The sequence below is a fragment of the Stomoxys calcitrans genome, chromosome 3 (genome assembly GCF_963082655.1).
Source record: "Stomoxys calcitrans chromosome 3, idStoCalc2.1, whole genome shotgun sequence".
NCBI lineage: Eukaryota > Metazoa > Arthropoda > Insecta > Diptera > Muscidae > Stomoxys > Stomoxys calcitrans.
Window position 1 is genome coordinate 117,799,251 of NC_081554.1, and position 16,217 is coordinate 117,815,467.

The 16,217-nt window shown below is 37.8% G+C and overlaps 1 protein-coding gene across 4 annotated transcripts in view; it reads left to right on the top strand.

Annotated features, from left to right (window-relative positions):
* LOC106085290 (leupaxin) overlaps nt 1-16,217 on the top strand; it is a 198,971-nt gene that overhangs the window by 57,859 nt on the left and 124,895 nt on the right. Inside the window, exon 1 of one of the 4 annotated variants that reach the window (XM_013249477.2) lies at nt 15,505-15,673. The exons of 2 other annotated variants lie outside the window; for them this stretch is intronic. In XM_013249477.2, the coding sequence (XP_013104931.1) occupies nt 15,589-15,673 (85 nt within the window). In that variant the 5' untranslated portion in view covers nt 15,505-15,588. Of the gene's footprint in view, nt 1-15,504; nt 15,674-16,217 lie in introns of those variants that run through there. One more of the 4 variants, XM_013249483.2, reaches the window with a different exon arrangement.

Here is a 16,217-nt window from a genome sequence, read left to right on the forward strand (position 1 = left end):
GTGTTGCAAACTGAATGGAAAATGGAGTAATCCTTCGGTATGAAAAAGGAATTACTAATTTTTCTAAACAAAATCTAATTGATTTATTTAGATTAATTTACTGGTCGGGTTGTTCCCCCATATAATTTGAACCCAAAGTTTTATACCAATTTCGTATTTATGGGTTACAATAAGCGTGCAAATCAAATTTCGCTTAAAACATTGCACCCATCTCCGAGATCTGGCGTTTTTGAAAATTGTGGTGAGGGGGAGGGTCCGCTCCCCTTTTGAATATCAAAAAATGGGGTATTCTATATCTATGGGAGGCGGTTCAAACTCTACCATCTGTGAAAATTTCATGAAATTCGGTTCAGCCGTTTTTGAGTCTATAGGTAATATGTAAACAAACAAAGTGCAACACTTTAGTTTTTATGTAATAGATATACATATATACATAATATTAATTTAACGGATTGAATTTACGCATAATTTATTCCATGGGAAATCCACATGCAAATGTATTGCTTTAAAATATTTCTACTTTTTATTTATGTGCAATAATCAAATCAAGTGTTTAATTCTTTTCCCACCGAAGAGGATATTTCCGGCACCACGCAGCTATACTACCTCAGTTCCTCACCACCGTTGAACTAAAGTTTTATGTTAACGAGCTGTTCCGAACAAATAAACAAATAAAGTGATTAGAATGGTTGTTACTATCAGCGCTGTGGAGTCGACCGGAGTCAAGGTTTTGAAATCAAAGTCGCTGTCGAATTCATATCAATTTTTTTATATTAATTGTAAAACTCAAATTGTAAAACTGTAAATGGGTTATCACGAGGCCTTCTAACGTAAACATTTGTCATAATAAGGGCCTTGCCAGTTCCATCACTGGCGTCATGATTAATACGCTTCTTCGTTTATAATGAGATGATGATAGTTTGACCGTTAGGCATTGATCGAATCGTTTTATAAATCACAGTTTGATACGCCATACTTTAGGGAATTTAAATTAGTTTCTTTGCACATCATTCGCAATTTTTTATAAAAAAAATTATTTTGTTAACATATTATATATAAAACTTGAAATAAATATAAACGTTATTATTTTATTTTTATTTGCCATAATAAATACGATTTTTTTCATATTTCGGACATTTAGGGTGGTAAGATATGAGAAAAGTAATCAATGCTAATCTAAATTTGCACATGAACATTCCATTAGGGATCAGGGGCAAACTTCTCACATATCAATGAGTGCTGTCCGATTTAAGATTAATCTCAATGATAAGGCGACTTCTTTCTTATAACCGAGTTCGTACGTTCGACACCTCCTTGGGGATAAGTTTTTTCATGGCATGGTTACGTTAGGTTTTAGTGGCAGTCGGCCATCAGACTCACTTAGACGTTTTCGTCCCTTTTAGTTCCTACCGTTGAACCAAACAGATCGCTTTATAAAGCCGAAGAATTTGAGAATGTTCACACCTGCTAAATCAGACAGGTTCTCAAAGAAATGAGAACCAAAAGTGGAACTCCTTCTGACTGCTAGTGCGGGACACACACACACAAAAGGTGTTCTATAGTCTTTTCTTCTTCGATGTCCTCACAGCTTCTGCAAAAGTCATTGCTGGCAACCTTCAGTCTGTCAGCATGTTTTCCGATTAGACAGTGACCTGCCATGACGGACAGAATGACTGAAACGTCTGTTCTAGCCAATGACAGACCTCTTCAAATCCAGGTTAGGCCACATAGTTTTGGAATGCTCACAGCCCCCTCTTTGTGACCATCTATCATTCATTGGTTTTCGGGACTGGTCCTGAAAACTTAGCTTACATGTCGCTAGAGGCATGCCCACAGGTTCCAGTATCCCTGGTATGTATAGGGTAATTCCTAGTCTCTCAAGCTCGTTCGCTTTACAATTCCCTGGCATATCTCTGTGGCCCGACACCCAGAACAGGTGAATTTTGAACTGTTCACACTTCTCGTTGAGAGATCTGCGACAGTCGGGGGCGGTTTTTGAATTCATAAATACGTTCTTCAGGGACTTAATGGCTGCCTGGCTGTCTGAGAAGATATTTATGATAATCGTCGTAATCACATTACATCTTAGCCATTCCATCACTTCTTTAATTGCAAAGATCTCCGCTTGATACGCACTGCAGTAGTCGGGTTATCTTTTCGATATGACCAATTCTAGATCTTTAGAGTACACCCCAAAACCCAACTGGTCGTTTAGTTTGGAACCATCCGTATAGAAGTCTATGTAACTTCTGTTACCAGGAATAGGATGTAATCCACACTGCCTGAAACATCGGGTATTGTATCAAGGATAACACAGTGTCCGAGGCCGCCACATGACCAAAGAGAAAGCTTCCTTAACCTCACGGCAGTGGTCGCTGCAATTTGTCAAGCCCCAATGTCACAGGCATAAGATGTAGCATTAAATTCAGTGTCTCAACAAGCCATCCTTTGGATCCGGTTAAGTATTGAGCAGTAGGTGAACTTTTGAAGCGCTGTCCACCAGGCCACAACAACATATAGCATTTATTTTCATGGCATAGTAGCTCACAAAAGTCGACAGCATTAGGAGGGATAACCACCGCTGAAAAAAATTTTTTTCTGATGTTCTCGCCAGGATTTGAACCCAGGCGTTTGGCTCCGTAGGCGGAAATGTTAACCTCTACGTAAAAAAGATTAAAAACGACAGAGTTTGTTTTCCACAAACTTTTATAAGAACTTAAGTTATTTCACAAATAAAACCTCGTTTTTGGGGGTGTATTGTTTGTGCCGCCAGTGAAATTGGCGTTTATTTGCGTATAATTTAGCGCTTTCGCCAAGTTGCCAAAAGAAACGCCATCACTTGGTATTGGCCAACACTTCACCAACGATTATCAAGACTTTAATAGACGGCTTTTCCTTGATATTATTGTAGTTCTTCAGCGCCATTAGATTTAAAGTTTTAGCTGTTGTGAGCAGAGAAATAAATAAAGTGACTAGAATTGTTGTTACTATCAGCGCTGTTAAGTCGACCGGAGTCAAGGTTTTGAAGTCGAAGTCATAGTCCGATTCATATCAATTTTTACTAATTGTCAAATTCAAATTGTAAAACTGTAAATGGTTATCACGAGTTCTTCTATAGCACACATTCTTCATATCAATATCACTAAAGGTGATATTCAGACATCACTAAGGGTGTTTTACTTTGCAAGCCAGTGGTTTGCTAGCTTATTTTTTATGTGCCATCATTCACACTGCACAAAAACGTAAAAAAATAATAAAAACCATAGAGTTTGTTTTAAAAAAACTTCAGTAAGTCCTCGTTTTTGGGGTATGATTGTTAATGTTATGAACACTTTTATGGACGACTTTTTCTTCATATTATCTAAGTGGGAAAGTGCAAAGTGTTATTAATTGTAAATAACATACATTGGGTTGCCCAAAAAGTAATTGCGGATTTTTTAAAAGAAAGTAAATGCATTTTTAATAATACTTAGAATGAACTTTAATCAAATATACTTTTTTTACACTTTTTTTCTAAAGCAAGCTAAAAGTAACAGCTGATAACTGACAGAAGAAAGAATGCAATTACAGAGTCACAAGCTGCGAAAACATTTGTCAACGCCGACTATATGAAAAATATACTTTTATTAAAAAAAATATATTTTGTTTTTTAGAGGATCACCCTCTAATTATTTTGAACACAATTGAAAATACCTTGTAGGGTTAGAAATGGAAGTCTTAACGTGTTGCAAACTGAATGGAAAATGGAGTAATCCTTCGGTATGAAAAAGGAATTACTAATTTTTCTAAACAAAATCTAATTGATTTATTTAGATTAATTTACTGGTCGGGTTGTTCCCCCATATAATTTGAACCCAAAGTTTTATACCAATTTCGTATTTATGGGTTACAATAAGCGTGCAAATCAAATTTCGCTTAAAACATTGCACCCATCTCCGAGATCTGGCGTTTTTGAAAATTGTGGTGAGGGGGAGGGTCCGCTCCCCTTTTGAATATCAAAAAATGGGGTATTCTATATCTATGGGAGGCGGTTCAAACTCTACCATCTGTGAAAATTTCATGAAATTCGGTTCAGCCGTTTTTGAGTCTATAGGTAATATGTAAACAAACAAAGTGCAACACTTTAGTTTTTATGTAATAGATATACATATATACATAATATTAATTTAACGGATTGAATTTACGCATAATTTATTCCATGGGAAATCCACATGCAAATGTATTGCTTTAAAATATTTCTACTTTTTATTTATGTGCAATAATCAAATCAAGTGTTTAATTCTTTTCCCACCGAAGAGGATATTTCCGGCACCACGCAGCTATACTACCTCAGTTCCTCACCACCGTTGAACTAAAGTTTTATGTTAACGAGCTGTTCCGAACAAATAAATAAATAAAGTGATTAGAATGGTTGTTACTATCAGCGCTGTGGAGTCGACCGGAGTCAAGGTTTTGAAATCAAAGTCGCTGTCGAATTCATATCAATTTTTTTATATTAATTGTAAAACTCAAATTGTAAAACTGTAAATGGGTTATCACGAGGCCTTCTAACGTAAACATTTGTCATAATAAGGGCCTTGCCAGTTCCATCACTGGCGTCATGATTAATACGCTTCTTCGTTTATAATGAGATGATGATAGTTTGACCGTTAGGCATTGATCGAATCGTTTTATAAATCACAGTTTGATACGCCATACTTTAGGGAATTTAAATTAGTTTCTTTGCACATCATTCGCAATTTTTTATAAAAAAAATTATTTTGTTAACATATTATATATAAAACTTGAAATAAATATAAACGTTATTATTTTATTTTTATTTGCCATAATAAATACGATTTTTTTCATATTTCGGACATTTAGGGTGGTAAGATATGAGAAAAGTAATCAATGCTAATCTAAATTTGCACATGAACATTCCATTAGGGATCAGGGGCAAACTTCTCACATATCAATGAGTGCTGTCCGATTTAAGATTAATCTCAATGATAAGGCGACTTCTTTCTTATAACCGAGTTCGTACGTTCGACACCTCCTTGGGGATAAGTTTTTTCATGGCATGGTTACGTTAGGTTTTAGTGGCAGTCGGCCATCAGACTCACTTAGACGTTTTCGTCCCTTTTAGTTCCTACCGTTGAACCAAACAGATCGCTTTATAAAGCCGAAGAATTTGAGAATGTTCACACCTGCTAAATCAGACAGGTTCTCAAAGAAATGAGAACCAAAAGTGGAACTCCTTCTGACTGCTAGTGCGGGACACACACACACAAAAGGTGTTCTATAGTCTTTTCTTCTTCGATGTCCTCACAGCTTCTGCAAAAGTCATTGCTGGCAACCTTCAGTCTGTCAGCATGTTTTCCGATTAGACAGTGACCTGCCATGACGGACAGAATGACTGAAACGTCTGTTCTAGCCAATGACAGACCTCTTCAAATCCAGGTTAGGCCACATAGTTTTGGAATGCTCACAGCCCCCTCTTTGTGACCATCTATCATTCATTGGTTTTCGGGACTGGTCCTGAAAACTTAGCTTACATGTCGCTAGAGGCATGCCCACAGGTTCCAGTATCCCTGGTATGTATAGGGTAATTCCTAGTCTCTCAAGCTCGTTCGCTTTACAATTCCCTGGCATATCTCTGTGGCCCGACACCCAGAACAGGTGAATTTTGAACTGTTCACACTTCTCGTTGAGAGATCTGCGACAGTCGGGGGCGGTTTTTGAATTCATAAATACGTTCTTCAGGGACTTAATGGCTGCCTGGCTGTCTGAGAAGATATTTATGATAATCGTCGTAATCACATTACATCTTAGCCATTCCATCACTTCTTTAATTGCAAAGATCTCCGCTTGATACGCACTGCAGTAGTCGGGTTATCTTTTCGATATGACCAATTCTAGATCTTTAGAGTACACCCCAAAACCCAACTGGTCGTTTAGTTTGGAACCATCCGTATAGAAGTCTATGTAACTTCTGTTACCAGGAATAGGATGTAATCCACACTGCCTGAAACATCGGGTATTGTATCAAGGATAACACAGTGTCCGAGGCCGCCACATGACCAAAGAGAAAGCTTCCTTAACCTCACGGCAGTGGTCGCTGCAATTTGTCAAGCCCCAATGTCACAGGCATAAGATGTAGCATTAAATTCAGTGTCTCAACAAGCCATCCTTTGGATCCGGTTAAGTATTGAGCAGTAGGTGAACTTTTGAAGCGCTGTCCACCAGGCCACAACAACATATAGCATTTATTTTCATGGCATAGTAGCTCACAAAAGTCGACAGCATTAGGAGGGATAACCACCGCTGAAAAAAATTTTTTTCTGATGTTCTCGCCAGGATTTGAACCCAGGCGTTTGGCTCCGTAGGCGGAAATGTTAACCTCTACGTAAAAAAGATTAAAAACGACAGAGTTTGTTTTCCACAAACTTTTATAAGAACTTAAGTTATTTCACAAATAAAACCTCGTTTTTGGGGGTGTATTGTTTGTGCCGCCAGTGAAATTGGCGTTTATTTGCGTATAATTTAGCGCTTTCGCCAAGTTGCCAAAAGAAACGCCATCACTTGGTATTGGCCAACACTTCACCAACGATTATCAAGACTTTAATAGACGGCTTTTCCTTGATATTATTGTAGTTCTTCAGCGCCATTAGATTTAAAGTTTTAGCTGTTGTGAGCAGAGAAATAAATAAAGTGACTAGAATTGTTGTTACTATCAGCGCTGTTAAGTCGACCGGAGTCAAGGTTTTGAAGTCGAAGTCATAGTCCGATTCATATCAATTTTTACTAATTGTCAAATTCAAATTGTAAAACTGTAAATGGTTATCACGAGTTCTTCTATAGCACACATTCTTCATATCAATATCACTAAAGGTGATATTCAGACATCACTAAGGGTGTTTTACTTTGCAAGCCAGTGGTTTGCTAGCTTATTTTTTATGTGCCATCATTCACACTGCACAAAAACGTAAAAAAATAATAAAAACCATAGAGTTTGTTTTAAAAAAACTTCAGTAAGTCCTCGTTTTTGGGGTATGATTGTTAATGTTATGAACACTTTTATGGACGACTTTTTCTTCATATTATCTAAGTGGGAAAGTGCAAAGTGTTATTAATTGTAAATAACATACATTGGGTTGCCCAAAAAGTAATTGCGGATTTTTTAAAAGAAAGTAAATGCATTTTTAATAATACTTAGAATGAACTTTAATCAAATATACTTTTTTTACACTTTTTTTCTAAAGCAAGCTAAAAGTAACAGCTGATAACTGACAGAAGAAAGAATGCAATTACAGAGTCACAAGCTGCGAAAACATTTGTCAACGCCGACTATATGAAAAATCCGCAATTACTTTTTGTGCAACCCAATAATTTGGGTATTATAGCGAGACACATAGAACTACGCACGCACATATACAGATTATGTGCGACAAGTCACATCGTGTGTAGGGCATGTGTAGAAATGGGATTTCACCGGGGAAAATCGTAGATATATATGTGGTATTTACCCAATAAATGCATTTTGTGGGTATTTATAATTTTTCAGATATTTTGGTGATTGAAAACATTTTGCAAATTTTTTTTGACAATTTTTTATCCTTTGTATATAAACTGACCTTTTGATCTCATAAAATGAGACTATAGCGATATATAGTCGCTATACAGACCGAGCACCCGATTTAAAGTCTTGAGGCAATAAATAGCAGTAAATTCTGAAGGACCCCTATCCAATCCTGTGAATGTGAACCATATTTGGATACAGCTGCCATATAGACCGATCTCCCGATATTGGGTATCTATTTCATTAATTAAAACTTATTACTTGATTGACCATAGTAAAATCCACATGTCTATGTGTGAAGGTGGTGATCCTCGTCAAGCTTCTATAAGCGAGAAAGCTCGTTCCGGTCCAAAGCACCGATCGCCGCGGGAACACGATGGCCATTGGTTATTTAAAGGCGCCAATAACTCGCCTTGTCATATCGAGCATCATAGACACTCAATATTTGTGCCAGAGCCGGTGCCACCCGTCCTCTCGCTGAGACTCTCCGCTCGAAACTGCTGATTGTTCGCGACTGCAATTGCAGCTACTCCGTTTAGAGTATTCAATTATCCCCAACCTGTGAATGCGCCCAGTAGCTCGCAGCTAAGCTTCTCGCGATTACAATGAACACAAAATAGATGGGAGCTCAAAGTTTCAGCCTATGTGTTGCTTAATAACCTAAACCCATAGAACGGTCTAATTGACAGCTACATCCAAATATGGTCAATGACCATTGGTCATATCTGGACCACACTTGCCAGAAATTTGTAGGGGCTAACCAAATCTACCTGTGACTTGTATGTGCTCATTATAGTCCGATCTTGGCTACATTTGCCACAAATCGGGTGAAAAAGGCTTCTCTAATGGGGTCAATACTCTGCATCGGTCTATGTGGCAGCCATATCTAAATATGGTCCACATTCGCCAAAACTCTCTGTTTCAAATTTCATAGAATTCGGGTAACGAATGCGCCTTTTAGGTGTTCAGGAGCCCCTATCGAGAGAACGGTTTATATGGTAGCTATATTCAAATATGTTCTGATCTGGACCACATTCGACAAAAGAGTGTGGAGGCCTTTAATGGCCTTACAACCCTATATTGGGAGAGCGTTCTATATGCCAGGCATTAGCGTAGCTAGACATGTAGTCTGTGTGCGGTTCTCAATAACAAAACAACATTCAACAGTAAGGTTTAGAAAGCATGGGACAAAACGGTGTCTTTGCATTGCACACAAGCAATGTGATGCTGTTGTTGTTGTGCTTACTATCAAGGAGCAAATGATGTTGTGTCAGCATTACCCATACATACACACATAGTTAGCCAAAAATGGAGTAAAGGTTTATTTAAAGTGACCGGCTTTTGGTCAAACGCACTCAGACAATTTTCGTCAACTGTTATACCACAATAGCGACAGATCACGCCTCTGGTGGGAATCGAAGCCTCCGACCCCCGCACTATTAATCCCAACACGCTACCAACTCGGATAGCGGAGTGATCTATGCGAACATGCGATAAATGTTGGCGCAGGCTGATTTAAGAAAATAGCGACAGATCACGCCTCTGGTGGGAACCGAAGCCACGTCCTGTTAATCCAAGCACGCTACCAACTCGTCTATCGGGGCGGGCGATCTATGCGAACATGGAATAAATGTTGGCGCAGGCTGATATAAGGAAATTATACGAATGAGATATTTACCAGTCCGCAAACGGAGGTATGTGCCCTACTGGTATTGCATTAAATGCAGCATAATCCAGTTAAAAAAAAAAACAATGAAGGCATAGTTCGATTTAAGGAACTTTCATGACTGAGAGATGACTAGAAATGTGTGTCTCAGTGCTCGTTTGCATATGTAAATAGTCCCATGAACATTCCATTAAGGAATAGGGGCAATTTACATTCCATATTCGTGTTTCCTATGGTATAGAAATAAGTAGCATCAACAGTCATGTGAACATTAACAGAGCAATAAAATTGACGAGCGACTTTATGCCACCTTTCGAAATGTGTACCAATGGTCCGATGTCATGTCTACAAGAAATATGTTGATCAAGTAATTCTTTCCAGATATATTCTTACATTACTTTACTTTAATTGGCTATGACAGAATATTTGTTCCAATAGCCGAACGTAGAATAGCGTTCCAAGCGCCTCGATCTTCTGCGCTCATTCTAAAATCTCTGAAACCAAGTTTCGAGGTGTCTCCCACAACTTGATCTTTCCATCGGGCTTTTGGTCTTCCCGGTTTGCGTGTTCCACCGTGTTTGCCTTCAAAAGACTTTTTTGCTGGAGCTTCTTCATCAATTCTGACAACATGACCTAGCCAACGCAGGCGTTGTATTTGGATGTGTGTAACTATGCTACCGTCGTCATACAGCTCAAACAGCTCGTGGTTCATACGTCGCCTATATTCTCCGTTAACGCAAACTGATCCATATATTTTACGAAGAATCTTTCTCTCAAATACTCCAAGCACTGCCTCATCTGCTTTCACAAGTACCCATGCTTCAGAGCTATATAACAGCACGGGTAGTATCAGTGTCTTGTAAAGTGTAGTCTTCGTCTGTCGAGAGGTGGCCTTGTTTCTAAACTGCTTACTTAGTCCAAAGTAGCATCTGTCTGCCAGCTTCGCTTATTCTTCGCTTTATCTCAAAACTGGTGTCATTCGCTTCGGTTACGGCGGTGCCGAGGATGATAAAGTTACTGACTGTCTCAAAGTTGTGGTTCCCAACTTTCTCCATTTTCTTTATCTGCTCGGTTGTGCAAGGCTTTTTGGGAGTTGAAACCATCCATTTCGTCTTATCTCCATTTACTGCCAGACCCATTTTCACTGACTCTCTTTCGATTCTTTCAAAGGCTGCAGTTACTATTTCCGGTGACCGACCTATGATGTCGATGTCGTCGGCATAGGCGAGTAGCATGTGTTCTCTTGTGATGAGTGTGCCATATCTATTCGCATCTGCATCTCGTATAATCTTCTCCAGCAGGATATTAAAGAGATCGCACGATAGGCTGACTTGTCTGAAACCTCGTTTGGTATTAAATGGTTCGGAGAGATTCTTTCCTATTCTTACTGAGGAACGCGTATCAGCAAGTGTCATCCTGCAGAGTCTTATTAATTTTGCAGGGATACCAAACTCAGACATGACTTGAAATACCTTTGAACGTAAAGGAGTATCGAAGGCGGCTTTGTAGTCAACAAAGAGATGGTAGGTGTTAATTTGTCCTACTCGGGTCTTTTCCAGGATTTGGCGCAGTGTGAATATCTGGTCTAGGGTGGATTTACCAGGTGTAAAACCGCATTGATAGGGCCCAATTATCTCATTGACTTTAGGTTTTAATCTTTCACACAGTACGCTTGAGAGTATCTTGTATGCGATGGGGAGGATACTTATTCCTCTGTAGTTGGCACATTCCGTCTTGTCTCCTTTCTTGTGTACGGGACATAGTATGCAGAGCTTCCAATCATCGGGTATGCGTTCTTCTAGCCAGATTACGCAGATAAGCTGATGCATACGCATTATTAGCGTGGCGCCTTCGGTCTTAAATAGTTCAGCGGGTAACCCGTCGGCTCCTGCTGCCTTGTTGTTCTCTAGTCGGATTACTGCTACTTGGATCTCATTCTGACTAGGAGGTAGACATTCTATACCATCATCAGGGATTGGTTCTGCAGTATCCTCTTCGCCGCCATCATCGGACACTTGCAGTTGGGTAAAATGTTCTTTCCATATCCTCAGCATGTTATCTGTGTCAGTTACCAGATTTCCTTCTTTGTCTCTGCAGGAGGATGTGCCTGCACTAAAGCCATCGGTTTGATGTTTAATTCTTTGGTATATATAATTCCAGATATATTCTACAAATTGAATTCTTCGCCTCCAACATAATTTCTCTTGGCCATTAGCTCGACTTTCTTTTGAAAATATGGCTAAAGTAAACAAAACTCATGACCGGCCTTGATAGGCAATAAAACAAAAGCACTTGCTGATGGCGTAAGAGGTCACTTAAAACTGCATATTTTATTAGTTGAAATAGCAGACAAAATGTTAACATTAAACAGCAACCCTATGTTTACTAAAGCAGCAGCCTTATGCTTGCTTTCCCATTTTCAGCAGACAAAAACTGTCGTTTTAGCAAACCTTTTTGCTATTTTGAATAACAAATTTCGTTAAGTGTGAATTTAAAAGAAGTCTTTTTTTTATATTTTTGTTTTAAAATACAATTCCCAGAGTATGATCACCGGCGGTGATCGAAATATTGGAAAAATTCGAAATAAAAATAAAACGAATAATTAAAACAACGACCCAGATTTTTAATAATTGTTCGATGATCTAGAGTTAAAATAATCAGAAACCAGTAAGGAAGGGTAAAAGTCGGGCGGTGCCGACTGTATAATACCCTACACCCACCTTATAAGAACAATGTGGGAGCTATATCCAATTCTGAACCAATTTTGATGGACCTCGGCGGATGTTTCCAGAAACAACCCGTATCGAATTTAGAGCAAATATGTTCAAAATGTAATAAATACGGTGGACAAATGACAAAATTATTGCAAAATACCCAAAATCTGACGAACATATATATGGGAGCTATATCTAAATCTGAATCGATTTCGAGTAACCTTCTCCGATATTGTAGTAGTCGTTGAGGAAAGCGTTGTGCAAAGTTTTGGCAAGATTGGTCAATAAATGCGCTTGCAGTGGCTCTAGTAGTGAAAATCGGGCGATATACATATATGGCAGCTATATCTAAATCTGAACCGATTCTATGACATGTCGAGAGTCAAAAGAAAATCCTTCTTACCAAATTATAAGGAAGGCGGTTAACAAATGACCATTGCATTATTACTGCAAATCGGACGAACATACAGGGTGGCTGATGAAAGCCGCTACCAAAAAAAAATGTAATAACTTTTTTTCTATTTAATAATAATAATTTAATAATTAATTTAATTAATTAATTAATTAATTTAATTAATAATAATTTAATAATTAATTTAATAATTTAATTTAACATGAATAAAAGAAAAATGTATTCCATACACCGAAAAAAAAATGTAGCAATATTCATCATTGTAGCAATATTCATCATTGTAGCAATATTCATCAGCCACCCTGTATATATGGGAGCTATAATTAAATCTGTACCAATTTCGAGCAACCTTCTCATATAAAGTGGTATTGGTTGGGGAAAGCGCTGTACAAAATTTTTGGGAAGATTGGTCAATAAATGCGCTTGCAGTGGCTCTAGGTGTGAAAATCGGGCGATATACACATATGGCAGCTATATCTAAAATTCGATTTCTATAAAATTCACAAGTAATATAAGCAGTAAAGAGAAAATCCTTCGTACCAAGTTTCAAGAGAATCGGTTTATAAATGACCATTTTATTGCATTATTACTGCAAATTGGACGAACATATATATGGGAGCTATATCTAAATCTGAACCGATTTCTATAAAATTCACCAGTAATGTCGAAAGTCATAAGAAAATTGCCGCTGCCAAATTTCGAGAAAATCGGTTAACAAATGACCATTTTATTGCATTATGATAGCTGTAGAGCTATATCCAAATCTGAACCGATTTTTTTTCCAAATTTAATGGGCCGAAAAACATGCCTATAACAAATTTAAGACGGTCGGAGGAAAATTGGGACCTGTAGTTTGTACACAAACTAACATGGACAGACGGACAAAGCTAAATCGAATCAGAAAGTGATTCTGAGTCGATCGGTATGCTTATCAATGGGTCTATCTCTCTTCCTTTTGGATGTTACAAACAAATGCACTAAGTTATAATACCCTGTAGTAGTGCAGGGTATATGAGTTTAAATAATTTAAAATTAGCAGACAGTGTTTGCTGATATCAGCAAATTAATTTTTCTGGGTGTATATTCGTTGTAGATCATAATGACATTTTAAGTAGCACGACGACTTTCTTACGATGACTTTCTAACGAGTTAAGCTAGCCACTCGAAAATTTTCACAAACACTTTTTATCGATGTAAGTCGGTTGGGATTTTAAATGTGTCAAAGCGGTCTTGGTTTAGATAACGCGCCCCCATGTAAACGATCTCTTGCTTTACATCTTAAGCCCCAAGGGGGCGTAATTGTTCTTCGACATGTCTAAAGTTTAGCACAAAGACTTCTTTTGTGACCTCCAACAACCATGCCATGTACGATCGCAATTGATTCATAACCAGATATAGCTTCCATATAAACCGAGCGCATGATTTAATATCCTGAGCCTCAAGAGGGCACAATGCCTACCCTATTGAGCCAAATGCACGATAACTTCTTCCATGATCGCTAATATCTTTGCCAAGCATTGTCGGAATCGGATATACATTGGGAAGCAAAAACCGAGTATATGTTTCACTTTTTTTCTATATAAAAAAAAATAAAAAATGGAGCAAAACCAATATTTTTAATTAGAACAAGTAAAAGCGTGCTAAGTTGGACCGGGCCGAATCTTATATACCCTACACCATGGATCGCATTTGTCAAGTTCTTTGAATGACTTTTTCAAATAGAAAAACACCACCTCCAAAATTTCAGGCAAATCAAGTAATAATTGCGCCCCCTTCAGAGGCTCAGAAAGTCAAACTGGAAAGCCGGACTATATTGCAGCTATATCAGGTTATATACCGATTTAGACCATACTTGGAACAGTTGGAAGTCATACCAAAACGACATATGCAAAATTTCAAACGTATTGGATAAGAATTGCGCCCTCTAGAAGCACAAGAAGTCTAATCGGGAGATCGGTTTATATGGCGGTATATCAGGATATGGACTGATTTAGACCATACTTGATACAGTTGTCAGGTTATTAAACGATTTCAACCATACTTAGTGCAGTTGTTGGAAGTCATAACGAAACATGTCATGCAAAATTTCAGCTAACTCTAATAGGAATTACGCCCTCTAGAGGCTCAAGAATTCTAATCGGAAGATCTGTTTATATGGCGGCTATATCAGGTTACGATATTAGATGGTCTTAGATGCATATTTCGAGGTGTTACAAACGGAATGACGAAATTAGTATAACCCCCTTCCTATGGTGGAGGGTATAACAACAGTCAAATATATGCTAAAACAGCAGTAATGTCCGCCTTTTCAGCAGGCAAAAACTGTTGTTTGAGAAAACTTTTTCATTATTTTTAATAAAAAATTTCTAAACAGATCGGTTAATATTCGAACCCCACCCCTCCGTACTATGTGTGCTGTACACAATATGCATGCGTCTACAAATACAAAAAAAAGTTTTAAATGTAATCCAATGCCAATCGGTATAATAAACAATGATCATATTGTCGCTTCTGGGTGCTATTGCCGAGAAAAGCTATTCAAAATATCTATGGTCCTACAAAAATGTTCTTAAAATGAAATTTAAACAAAATTGTGATCCTCCGTTATTGCTTGAGGGCATTCACTCACAACATAGCAGAAGGAAATGGTTGGGCGATTTACATAAATTAAGGCTCCGTCTAATTGCCATGGTCAACCGTCAAGCGTTATTGGGAAAAATATACAAAAACTTGACATTTGCATAGTTTGACATTCATTTTTCGACAATCAGTCACTGGCTTTTGGTTCGTCATTTGATTTTTTACTTTGCTATGATTGGAGACAAAACATAAACAAAATCTTTGGAAGAACCCATGACTTTGTGGATAAGTGGATTAAGAAATTCCCTGCCACACACCGATCATTGTGTAATTTTTCATTTCGGACATGTTTATCGACAACAGGCGGCTGAGGCCCAGCCGGCTGCTGACAACGGCACGGAACACGCACACTGCACATCGTACAAACTTTGTCACAACGTTGGCCACACGGGATGACTAATGGAGCATGATTGTGTCCCGGCAACTGTATTTATTGTCATCATGTTTTTTTATTATTATTATTTTTTTTTGTATTTGGTGTGAAAACAGATTGCAAATACTAAAAAAAAAAATAAATATATCATTAAAGTGTTTAAGCAAAGCAAACAAAAAACAAAATCATAAACCGAAAGGTGAAAGAAAAAAGGAATAAATAAATATGGATCGGACAATGTATGGCAAAATTGATCCAGGCGCTCGTCAGCCTTATCGCACAATACGTTCCAAGGGGATTCAACCAGGTTGTAAGTATGCATACGGCAAAATTTTTTTCTGTTATAATTGGTTTCACATTTCCTGTCCTGTCCTGTTTTCCCCAAAGTAATAAATTCATAAAATAACTTTTCCAAAAAATATTCCATATAAAAAGTTTTTCAGTTCTATTTCGAAGATGCTTGGCCCAAGTCCGCAAGGATACATCTTTGCAATACCTCGAACACCTACTTTTAGGCATATATTTTCCAGGCGCTCCAAAGTATGCTTCACATAATATAGCTTCAGTTGTGGTTTACACATATGTAGATAAATTATATATCGATAAAGAATATGAAGTTTGCAACTAGACTGGTTGATGGCGCTTGTGAATAATTCTCTGTTATTATTTATTATTATTATTTTTCTGTCCAATAAACAAAAAAAAATCAAATTTACAGCAAATAGAAGAACGAAAGATACACATATAAGAAGCTACGACTGCCAAAGCCCTATATGTGTGCACTACTCCATGGTTTCTTTCACGGATGTTTTTAGATAACTCTCATTTATCTACTTTCGCAAGCGCCACCAACC